The sequence below is a fragment of the Eumetopias jubatus genome, unplaced genomic scaffold (assembly GCF_037043125.1).
Source record: "Eumetopias jubatus isolate StellerSeaLion01/CBP00866 unplaced genomic scaffold, mEumJub1_p1.0 scaffold_2, whole genome shotgun sequence".
Taxonomy (NCBI): domain Eukaryota; kingdom Metazoa; phylum Chordata; class Mammalia; order Carnivora; family Otariidae; genus Eumetopias; species Eumetopias jubatus.
Genome location: NW_028274808.1, coordinates 85,314,461 through 85,327,146, shown reverse-complemented (window position 1 = coordinate 85,327,146; position 12,686 = coordinate 85,314,461). Strand labels below are relative to the sequence as shown.

The 12,686-nt window shown below is 42.1% G+C and overlaps 1 protein-coding gene across 1 annotated transcript in view; it reads right to left on the bottom strand.

The window, feature by feature from the left end:
* Positions 1-1,420: 1,420 nt before the first annotated feature.
* The window catches only part of RNF150 (ring finger protein 150), a 258,670-nt gene continuing 247,404 nt past the window's right edge, over positions 1,421-12,686 (bottom strand). Inside the window, exon 7 of the mRNA XM_028102331.2 lies at positions 1,421-4,438. Coding sequence (XP_027958132.2) covers positions 4,320-4,438 — 119 coding nt within the window. The 3' untranslated portion in view covers positions 1,421-4,319. The remainder of the gene's footprint in view (positions 4,439-12,686) is intronic.

Genomic DNA, 12,686 nt, shown 5'->3' with positions numbered 1-12,686 from the left:
AACTAAATGCCACTTATTTTTTAATGCTCTGCAAGAATTTTCAGCAAACCACAACTCATAAATAAGAAAGAACCCCATGTTAGGCTATCTATCATCATTTTTGGTTCTGAAGGTGTGGTAGCCGCAAGGATGTCGGCACTGTCTGAAGTAGCCATTGGGCATTGTGGTTTCTGACATAACCAAACCCAGACCTGTGAATGTCCAAAACGAGGGAAATGCTGAAAAAAAACTTTGGACAGGGATTTGCCTCCACGGTTACCATCGTGACTAGGTGATGCCAGAAATAGGTAGGTGCTTTTGCCACTATTCTTTTTTTTTTTAGAATTTTTTTTTTTAAGTAATCTCTACATCCAATGTGGGGCTTGAACTCACACCCCCAAGATCAAGAGTCGCATGCTCTACCGACTGAGCCAGCCAGGCGCCCCTCTACTATTCACTTTCTGTCTTCTTCTAACTCCCCTTCTTCCTTCCTAGGTGATGGAGTTAATATTTCAGGGGTAACTAAGCCCTGGAGACTAAATCAACATTTAGCTGCTATATTCATGATCAGGGCTCAGTTCTTCTCAAAGGGATCAGCCACACGGAAGAGGCAATTCCTAGAGGTGACTCTCAGTTCTTCTGAGGGAAAGGAAATGCTCCCTTTCTTGCCCACAGCCTTTGGGTGAGAGGATGCTGACTTCTGAGTTGAGAGCTGGCGGTTGTCGGCTGTCCTGATTCATCCAATAGGGCTGGGCAGTCACATCCCCAAAGACTTCTTCTCAATGAGGCCACTCAAGAGTCGTGTATTTGGAGTCAGTACGTAACTTCCCACTTTCCCCCCTCAAATCCCCAGGGGGCACTGGCACCAGGAAGAGGCCTTCTGCGAGCCCGGAAGCAGGAGAACTAAGGGTTGAGGTGAAGTTGGATGGAATTCTTTTTGGTTCCTGAGTGCCACATACCAGTCTAAGGGTTTGTCTTAGAAGTGAGGGAGATAATTTTGTTTCAGCACCAAATCAACATGGTTTGTATGACTTTTTTAAAAAAACAACTGGTCAGCGAAGTAACGGTAACAGTAATGGACATCAATGTATGGTTAGAAAGGTCAGGCAGAAATTTCAAAAAGAATGGGGGCCTGAATATTTACCCATTACAAAATAAACAGATCTTTGGGCCTCTCATTAGGCAACTTGGGTGGAGTCTAGTTCTCTCTGGAGGTAATTAGGTTTTAACTTTTTTTTTTTTTTTCTTTGCAAGGGTCAGGGGATCTTGTGAGAATACTGGAGCAGCTCTGGACCTGCGCTGTCCAGCTGGAAGCCACGGGTCACATGTGGCTGTTGAGACAGAGCTGGAGATGTAGCTCGTCCAAAGTGAGGCATGCTGGGAGCTTAAACACACGATGGGTTTAGAGGACTTAGTACAAAAAAGAATGTAAAATATTTCACTTATACTTTTTACATGTTGAAACAAAAAGATTAAATATATTATTAAAATTATTTTGAACTGTTCCTTTTTACTTTTTAAAATGTAGCCAGTAGAAAATGTAAAATTTACATGGGTGACTTGCATTATATTTCCATCGGATAGTGCTGGTCTGGACACTCATTATAGGAAAATGCGCATCTGTAAATATGCATAAAGTTTGCATATACTTTTAGAGGGTTCCCAGCTCAGAATTTCCTCTTTGGGAGGTGGGGGGAAGGTAGTGAAGAAGGTTATGGGAGAAGGTTTTCATTTCTTTTAAACCCTTCTATGCTGGTTAAACTTTTTTTTTTTTTTTTTTTTAACCACCAAAGCCAGAGGAAAATCCTCTGGAAAAAAACCTTTGGTAAATGGAGAGCCTCCTAGGCTCAAGGGTTTTGTAGCTGAACCTCCTTGGGGTAAAGTCATAGGCCTCAGAGGCGTACATAGGCAACTGATTCTTGATTTACCTGGTCACCGGCAGGAAGAGACAACACTCATCAAATGGACAACTATGCAATCCAAAAGGCATTTTCTCTCCTGGGTATGGAATACAGTTTGTATTTCTTTTGCTGTTGGATTATCTTTCTAATTCCACTTGACCTAAGTTAATACCCAAATGTGCTTCGGGTAGAGCGGACTGAAGGAGCACATGGTGTAACCCATGCTGACCAAGAACAAGAAACCCCTTGAGATGAAGAATCCCACACCGAGGTATCCGGAGATTACAAACCCTGTGACTAACAGTGGTTTTAAAACAAGGCAAAACAAAACCATTCCTACTTGGACTTCAACTTTGCATCATGTTGATATTCATTCTCAGCAACATAGGAGTACCGAATCCCAAAAGCCATCAGTGTATGTTTCGTGTCGAGGAACTGCCTCCCTAAGGTATGAAGTCAGCTATATGTCATCGCCATCTGCCAAAACATGGATACCCCCCACCGCTCATTAGCAGTCTTAAGGCCAGAAGGAGCTTTGGCCGTCATCTTGTGAAACTTCTTCATTTCACAGGTGAGGGAGAAGGGAGATGAGGCCCAGCAAACATGTGGCTCATGCCCAGGACTCCTGCCCCCTCTTGCCTGCCTTCGCACACTGACACTGGGTTTCATTACAGGAAGTGCGAGACTCCCAGAGAGAGGTGACATTTCTGAAGGTGGTAATCGTTTTCCTTGCCTTGCTGCCTACTTAGAAAGCATCAAATAGGAAACCATTAAAGATGGTGAAAAAAGAGCAACCAGTAGTCTGACATCCACTGCATGTTTCAGCAGGGCAGTGGGGATTTACGACACAGCCCCACTCGGTTTTTGGATGAGTATTAGTGTAATGAGGTGGAAAAGCCTCGTCCAAGATGTAAATCCCTCAGCGAGAAAAGCTCTCCTTCTTAGTAACCCACGCAGTCGCATCGCCTTCTTACAGAGGATGAGGTGGTCCCTGATTGTCCAGGGAAACTGTTCACCACCTTAGTCATCTCTGCATCTGAACAGTCTAAATGTATTACAAAACTGCCCACTGAAAAAATAGCACATCTCTGTCATAGTTACAAAAAAAGAATAAAAACATAAGTAGTTTAAAAATGCCAGTGGGTTTCGGTATCGACTGGATGCCTCTTTTCCTCTCCCTCTTTGTCTCTCTCCGTCAGGAGAAACTTGGTTAGCAAATTCCCATGCTGTACTTTTTAGATCAAGTGGTTTATCAAATCACACGTCCCTCCTCACTTGGTATTTAGATGTACTCGGGGAGCCCCGGGAAGCAAGCTGCTAAGGATTCCCCTAAACCCTCCGTTGAGGTCTGGTGAGGTTTAACAGAAGTGTGCTGGGATTAAGGTAAAACCCTGGCGATCCCTCAGCCCCCACTGTGTTGGACACTGGGCTCCCAGAGGATTGGGTCTCTTCTGAAGCCTCCATTGCCTGCAGAAGCCACCTGTGGAGGGAACAAAAGACTGTTCTAGCCTCGGGGAGACCAAGATCACAGACATTTTTGCTTTGGGGAAGAATATGTGGTATCTGGTCTTAAGACTGGGCTTGCAGTCCCGGCTGCAAGCCCTATAGTCAGTCATGAAGAACAGCGCTACAGCCCTGGAGGGGGCTTCGGAGTTTGGAACTTCAAAGTCTTTAAGATCCAGGCAAAAATGAAGCTTCCTTCTCACGTCACGTGGGCCATTAACAGAGCGAGGCAAGTGGGAACCAGCGTGATGTGGCTGCAAATGATTAGTAGCCTCAGCGGATTCAGAGCTTAGTGTTGGGGTCTCTGGCAGCTAGGATCTTTAAGATCCACTTAAAAGAATTTAGATTCTTAAGGAAAGCTGGCCTTAGACGCTTTCAGGGTGCTGAGGCACTTCCCAAAGCCATGCACACTTCATGCTGAGAGGTCAAGGCCATTCATCTCAGAGATGGCGTGTACAAACTGATCATAGCAGGAACTGGTGCTTCGAAACAGAGCTCTCTACAAAAGCTGGAGTCAACCAAAGGGGTGGACATCACGTAAACTGCACACAGTCTTTAAAAAGAAACTGCCAAAGAAATCAAACCACATTCCCCAAACAACAAAACAAGACCTGGAAGAAAAGGAAATAAAACTGAGAAGCCCTAAACGTGTCCTGTCTGTTTTAGGAGCTTCTGAAGTGTGTGTGTCTACAAGGACATGGGAGGGAAAATCAGCTTTCGACTTCCCAGCTGCCAAGGCCATGGACTGTTGTACAGATGGAGAGATGGCTTCCTGATTAACGTGACTTTGGATATTGCTTTCATTACCATTCTTGAGCTGAGCGCCGTGGAGTTACCAAGCGGTTCTGGAGGTGTGTGTAGCCGGTCTAATTCTTGAGGTTCTCCTCCCTTCCTTCCCCTTGGGTCCTACCATCCCTTTGTTCTATAGTCACCGTTTCAAGACTTGACCTCTTCGCAGTCTTGGTCAGTGGAAAGGTCTACATCAGACAGTCCAACTTCCATTGCCATAATCAGCGAGATGTCAGAATCACTGCTTACAGCTGGTTCCTGCTCGCCTGGGAGGAGAAAGCAAAGTTCATGGTGAACACTGAACGATGTTTTTGGAGGCTGGTTATTTTAATACAATTGTCTTTAGGAACATTTCTTTGATGGCCGAGAGAAGGTATTAGAAAAATTGGCTATTTTGTAAAACAAAAACAAAAACACAAAAAACAAAACCAAAAACTAGGTAGAGCCTCATATCACACGATAGCCCAAAATAAGTTCTAAATAGGTCAAAAAGTTAAATGTAAAGAAGAAACTAATACAGCTAGAAGAAGATATAGCTTATAAGTATATATCTAAGTAGGAAAATATCTAATATATCAAAGTAGGGCAAGAAACTATGTGGAAAAGCAGTTGAGCAATTCACAGAACAGATTGATAAATGTGCATAAAATTCAAAAAATATTAAAAACATGAAAAATAAGATTAAAAGGCATATATCAAACTTGAAATATTTGTGAACATTTCATAAAGGGCTGGATTTTCAACATATAGCTTTGAAATCAGTATGAAAAACTAAAGAGAAAAGTGGGCACAGGTTGCTATTATAGAGCAATACAATATAAATGACCAATAAACTATAAGGTAAAAATGAGCTACTTTTTTTTTTTAATAAAACTTCTCTCTTGAAGAAACAGCATTACACTAAGGCAGGTACTTCGATATACTGCATATAGGACTGTGACATTTTCACTCAGTAATTTCATTTCCAGAGTGTATCATAGAGAAATAGCCATGCAGAAATACTCACTGAAGCATTATTTGTAGCAGCAAAACATCTCAAGTAACAAAGTCCAACAATATAGAATACCTGAGGGAAGTGTGTTACTTCTAGAGCACAATCTTCTTGCTGTACCAACTAAAGTAACATTTCCAAAGAACTTGTAGTTACATAAGAAAATGCTCACAGTATTCTTCTAAGTGAAAACTGAAGTGTTCAAAGCTTTATATGTAGTGAGGCTTACAGAGAAAGTTAACAAGAAGCAAGAGAAAGTTAACTAGAAGCAAGGAAGCCAAAAATGCTAGTAGGACTTGTCTCAAGTTTTGGGATTTACGTTCATTTTCTTTAAAAAAATTTTTTTTCAGTTTTACTTTACTTTACTCATTCATTCTGCAATGAACAAATATCATTCATTCACTCAAGACATAGTGAGTCCCCACTATGTACAAAGGACTGGGCTGGATGCGAGGCAAGACAATTCCTGTCTTCAAGGAGCTTCCTGTCTAGGAGGCAGGCACACCGTGAGACAGGCCATCACAGCACAATGGGACATGCATGATGCTGGAAGATGCAGCTGGTGTTACAGGAGCAGGTAAAGAGGGCTATGTGACCGACTACCGAGCAGAAGGCTTCCCATCGGGTGTAACATCTACACTGAGTCCTCAAGGAGAACTCGCATTCTAGCCAGATGATTAAGAAGGAAGCATCTCTTAAACACTAGCAACAGCATGTATGGATAGATATGTCTAAGCATGAGAGGGAGTCTTGTACAGATGGACATTAGATCATATTTAAATATGACTGGAATGCAAGGTCAAGCTAGGGACTCTGAAGGGAGACTGGGGTGCTCAGCTGCATAAAAGGCAGCTTTAAAACCAAAAGACCTTGCATGTCCCATTATCCTGTTGACGAAACACACAATTAGAAGACCGGCAAAATGTCGAAGTACTGAAGAAGCTGGTGGTTATGATACTTTTGCTCTTATAATCACCGATATAATTTATTTCATGTTGAGGTACAGTTAAAGAGTTAAAGAGAATATGAGTTTTATGAAAGATGTAAATTCTTTTAATTTAAATTCAGTTTACTTAACATATAGTGTATTATTAGTTTCAGAGATAATTTAGCGATTCATCAGTTGCATATAACACCCAGTGCTCATTACATCAAGTGCCCTCCTTAATGCCCACCATCCTGTTACCCCATCCCCCACCTCCCCTTCAGTGACCCTGTTTGTTTCCTACAAGTAAGAGTCTCTTATGGTTTATCTCCCTGTTTTCATCTTTTTTTCCCCCTGTCTGCTATGTTCATCTGTTTTGTTTCTTAAGTTCGACATTTGAGTGAAATCATATAATTGTCTTTTACTGACTGACTTATTTCGCTCAGCATAACACCCTCTAGTTCCATCCACATCATTGCGAATCGCAAGATCTCATTCCTTTTGATGGCTGCATACTATTCCATTGTGTGTGTGTGTGTGTGTGTGTGTGTGTGTGTGTGTGTGTGTGTGTGTGTGTACACCACATCTTCTTTATCCATTCACCTGTCAATGGACATCTGGGCTCCTTCCACAGTTTGGCTACTGTGGACATTGCTGCTATAAACATTGGGGTGCAGGTGCCCCTTCGAATCACTATGTTGTATTCTTTGGATAAATACCCAGTAGTGCAATTGCTGGGTCATGGGGTAGCTCTATTTTTAACTTTTTTTTTTAAAGATTTTATTTATTTATTTGACAGAGAGAGACACAGCGAGAGCAGGAACACAAGCAGGGGGAGTGGGAGAGGGAGAAGCAGGCTTCCTGCCGAGCAGGGAGCCCGATGCGGGGATCGATCCCAGGACTCTGGGATCATGACCTGAGCCGAAGGCAGATGCTCAACGACTGAGCCACCCAAGGTGCCCCTATTTTTAACTTTTTGAGGAACCTCCATACTGTCTTCCAGAGTGGATGCACCAGCTTGCCTTCCCACCAACGGTGTAAGAAAGTTCCCCTTTCTTCACATCCTTGCTAACATCTGTTGTTTCCTGAGTTGTTAATTTTAGCCGTTCTGACCGGTGTGAGGTAGTATCTCGTGGTTTGGATTTGTATTTCCCTGATGCTGAGTGATTTGATTGAGCATTTTCTCATGTGAAAAGACAGTGAATTCTTAAGATGTTTAAAAGGAAACAAACAGAACTAACACAGAGTTATGGCCTTAAGAATCAGCCTTAGAGAAATGGGCTGTTTCACAGGGCTTGATCCAACCTAAAGACTCAGCTCTACTAGGTTTCCTAGGCCCATAAATGCATGAGGTTCACAGAAACAGATCAATGGCTAGAATGAGACTTTGGAAGCAGCTCTCAGCAGATAGAGGTATTTAGTATTTGAAAATGGGGGCACTCCAGGGGCGCCTGGGTGGCTCAGCCGTTAAGCCTCTGCCTTCGGCTCAGGTCATGGTCCCAGGGTCCTGGGATCGAGCCCGCATCGGGCTCCCTGCTCCGCGGGAAGCCTGCTTCTCCCTCTCCCACTCCCCCTGCTTGTGTTCCTTCTCTCACTGTGTCTCTCTGTCAAGTAAATAAATAAAATCTTTAAAAAAAAACAAAAACAAAAACAAAACTATTGAAAATGGGGGCACTCCACAAAAAAATAAAACTAGTCATTTAGAAAAAAAGGCAAAATTGGATCCCGGCCCCACACTTCCCAACAAAATACATGCTAGGCTGGCGAATGCCTGTATCTACACCTGTATTTATAACTACATCTGTACCACATCTATGTCTGTACCTGTCCCTATTGCCCGTTTTTAGTTGTGCGCGTGCACTGCCTCCGCTCCAGAGCCATCTGGCACTTTCGGTCTCTGACTTCTGGGGAATTCTTTTTGCAAATTGGGATGGTTCTCTTTTCCCTCATGGCTGCTTTGCATTTGTTTTCTCCGCAGGGCCCTGGCTATGCTCAGCACCACTCCAGAGAAAGCCTTCACTTTGGAGTCGGAGTAAGCAGTGTCCCCTAGATTGGGACAGTGCACAACCTGCACAGCGGGACACAGGAGCTCGCTCTGTTTCTCAGATCCATGAAGTCCTTGGCCCTTTATCCATTTTTTTCCAGTTGCTCAGATCTTGTTATTGTCTTTTTACCTTCTCCCTGGCCATGTTGGTCTACACCTTACAAAATCCCTTTGCTATAGTTTATGTGGGGTTTTAGGAGAGGCTGGAAGGAGTTTCCTATGTTCAGTCTACTTGTTTCATTCAGCACTCTCCTAAAGCATCACTTTTACAAGGAGAAATAGATATAATTAAAATTATATTCATGAGAACTGGGAACCCATTTTACTTCATGAGACTGTATTCTAGTCTCAGCTATAGTAACTACACATGTTACTTTGTCTAAGTCACTCTGTCCTCTAGGGCTAAAGTTTCCTTGTCTATAAAATGAGTTTGGACTGGATATCTCAGAGTCCTTTCCAGTTGTTACAGTTTGTACCTGTTATATGTTGATGTCACCCTAGCACAGTGTCTCCTACACGCTGCTTTCTCAATGAATATTTACTAGAATTCCCACTGAGGAACAAAGTTATAAGCCTTTCTTTTTGCACAACCCTCCAAATTACTATTTTTTCTTGAAAGCAGTCTTTTCTTAATAAAAAAAGGTCTGTTTGTTGTATATTTAATACAAGTATATACCAAATGGGAGAATTCACTATTTGAGGCATAGTGCAAGCTGAATTATTCTTATTCCTGGAGATAAAAAAATGAGGGTTATATTATAGAGATATAATCTCTTTTTTTTTTCCACAATGGTTCATGAACCAATTCAGCTCATGAGCAGCCCAAATTTTCAGCTCACGATTATACTGTCAGTCAACCAAGGAACTCATCATGGAGTGGTTCTATGACTTTCACAAATATCTAGTTAGAAAAAAAAAACAAAGGCAGCCCAGATGAAGGGCTGATTAGTCAGAATTCTATAAAGACAGCTCCATGTACCTGCAGTGGCAGCTTCTCACCTTCACTCCTGGCTTTTCAAAGCCACCAGCCTCAGCAGATTTCATGGACTCATTCTCACTGTGGTGTTTTCTAAATTGGACCTTGTGAGTCGAAAGAAAGGAAGGCCATGGGGACTGATGGAACTATGGCTGCTAAATTCATGAGGCTATTTTGGAAACTGACCATCCCGCACAGCTCCAGGCAAGGATGAATTCGAATCAATGAAACCAGATAGTTGCCAAAAAGTGGTTCAATTTTTATGATGTAGCATTGCATCAAGCATAGCATCTAATCATTTTCCATTTCAAAACTTAAAAAAAAATGATCTGAAGACATTTGAAGTTATTTTTTTCTCTGTCCTGTGTTTTTAATTGAACTTAGTTTGTTCCATAATCTTAAAAAGCCGGGCTTTATCTTTTAATTAGGCAGATGTTTTACTTTGAAGCCACAATAATACAAATGAAACCCACTGTCACTAAAACATTTAGAAGGTTCCCTGTAGGTGGTACTAATTGGGGAGTGTAAAGTAGCTATTAACAATATAAATGTTCACTGAATGTTACCTCCTTCCCTGCAAAAGCTGATATAAAAGGAATGCAGAAATAACAATGGGCTTTACTGAGTCCTCACAACAACCCTTTGATGTAGGTATCTTGATTCCTGTTCTACAGATGGAAAACAAATACTTGCAGTCCATTGGATGCGGTAGTATTATACCTGACATACTTTCTTCTCTTGGTTTTCATGCATTATAAAGACATGGAGAGAACTGAAACAGAGAGTGATAGGATCGACTTAATATTTTAAAAGATCACTCTTGCTGTTAAGTGAAGAACAGATCAGTAGGACAAAGGGTGGAGGGAATCTGGGGGGAACCACTGCAGCCAAACAGATGAAATGTGATGATGGCTTGGTACGGCAGCAGGGATGGAGCTAAGGGGACACACTGAAGAAATATTTTAGAAGAAGGATATACAGAAAGGTGATGGGCTGGGCAAGGGCAGCAAGAGAGGAGAAAGTAGAGGATAACCCCCACATTTCTTGAGCAATACAGGTACCATTTACTGGGCAGGAGGAACTGGAAGATGAACCAGTGTGGAGAGATCAAGAGTTCAGTTGTGGGCACCTTAGGTGGCTCAGTCGTTAAGCGTCTGCCTTCGGCTCAGGTCATGGTCTCAGTGTCCTGGGATGGAGCCCCGCGTCGGGCTCCCTGCTCGGCGGGAAGCCTGCCTCTCCCTCTCCCACTCCCTCTGCTTGTGTTTCTGCTCTCGCTGTGTCTCTCTGTCAAATAAATAAATAAATAAATCTTAAAAAAAAAAAGAGCTCAGTTGTGCGTGCACCATGTTTGAGAGGCCGGTGAGACACGCAAAGGGAGATGTGGGGTCGGCAGCTAGATACTGGAGTCCGGAGGACAATACATGAAGTGAGAGGCTTCAGCAGTTTGAAACCAGGAGAGTAGATGAGGTGTTTTCAGCAAAAGATTATAGAGAAAACACCAGGGGCAGAGCTCCCCAGAACACCAAAACCTACTGCCAAAGACTCAAACTCATGCCGCCAACGCGATTTGTCTGGCCTGCACCATGTTTTCTTTTAAAGTATGAATTAGTTACCAATATTTAAATGTCAGGATATTTTACATACAAATTTAATTTGAAATTTGTCTTGGAAAAAGAAATATCTGGCAATATATGCCCAATTCCCAGGATGAAATCATTGAGGGGAACAGAGTAAGGGCTGCCCCGAGTAGCTCAAGGCAAAGAGGCTCTGGGTCCCCACAGCTGTCCAACAGTCTGCTGCCCTGGTTTTCATGGTACTTGGCCCGTGTAGATAATATAAACTGAAACCTCATATTTAGGGGGAGGGTAGAAGAACACCAGAGGAGGGCAAGCCCCAAAAGAGCCTGAAAATGGCCACAGAATACTGTGCCATTGATTCATTTCCTTCTTTTCTTTTAAACATAATCAGTTTTACCTTCTTTATAGGCACTGACTCACAATTAACAATCCATAGCAAAGGAAACGAAGTACTGTGAGTACTACTGATCTGGCTGGGTGGGTTTTAAGGCTAATCCTGTCATCTAACTCAGAGTCTTGAGTGTCTTTATCACAGCATTAACGGGCATCTGATGAGATGGTGGGCAGAAAATACTCCATTTTAAATGGAGCTTTGTAACCTATTTTCTTGATCCATTAACTACTGCTTTCGTACATTTCCACACTTAATTGTAAGTAAAATCCAGCAGTAGCCTAAGTGTGGTTAACCAAAAACGTCTTAGTGTTGGGATTTATTCCATTTAATCCATAAATTATTAATATCTTTGGTTTATCTCTTTCTTAATATATAAAAAAATTACCTAAAGACTCACAGTTTCCCTTTGTGAAATGGGCATTGCAGTTGTAGTTCTGCTGTGGTATGAAGTGTGCCTGGATGACCAAGTTCCCTCCTGAGAATAGAAGACCCTGAGATCTGCCTCATCCGGCGTTGGGCATAGCTGGCTCATCCCTGCCTCAAGCCCATGCCCTTGTCAACGTTCCCATTTCAGAATCCCACCATACTCCTTCAGAAATAGGCACTTGGCAGATGTCTGTAGCATTGAAATTGAACTGAAGTTCCTCTCTGGCCATGCAGGGCTCAAGTTTTGTTATTTTATTAGCTAATAACAATCTTAATGCTTATTGAGTACTTAGTACATGCCCGGGATTACACTAAGTATTTAAACAGATTGTCTAATTTAATATTCAAAATCAACCTATGATATAGTATTATTTCTATTTTCAGGCAATAAAACTAAAGCTCAGAAAGGTTAAAAACCTCCTGAGCTTACACTACAAGTAAGACTTGGAAGTAGAATTTGAACCTAGATCTGACTCCAGGGTCCATGAACTTGACCATATCTATACTTTAGAGGTGAGATTCTTAACCTGAGGATTAGTGGACTTGCAGGGGCATCGAGGTACCTAAAATTCCATACATGCTTATATGCTTATATGCATATATACATTTTTCTGGTAAGAGGATTGCTTTCACTAGATTCTTGCAGAACCACAAAACGGCTAATAAGAACCATTCACTGAAGAGATTTCGCATCCTGGGTGACTTGGAGGACACACTGCTATATGCAGTAAGAGTGGTTTGCCTTTCTTTTTAAATGTATATTTTGTTTAACATTTCACTGACTGTTCTATTAACTTGATATGACACTTTTCATATGAAGTCACAGCTTTCCTACTTAATTGTTTCTTTATGATGGTTATTCAAAGCTAAAGCAGAAAATTATCCCTCCCAGAATGAGCTTTGATATTTACTGCCTGTCTTCCGAAAGAAGGCATAGAGCAGTAGCAGGCTGGAGTAAGTCCTCCTCTGTTAAGAATTAACAAACACTGCCCTCAGAGTAAGTGTTCTCTGTGCTCAGAGAAAATAAGGTGGTGATGAATATAATCCCCCAGGTGTCCTGATTCTCCAGGAGGTCTGGTGTTACATGCTGGGAGCTGCTCTGCATCACATAAAAGCTTATTTTTTCCCATGTACTTGAAAAATAAGGTTTCAGAGAAAAATGGCACCCTTCCATCCACTGC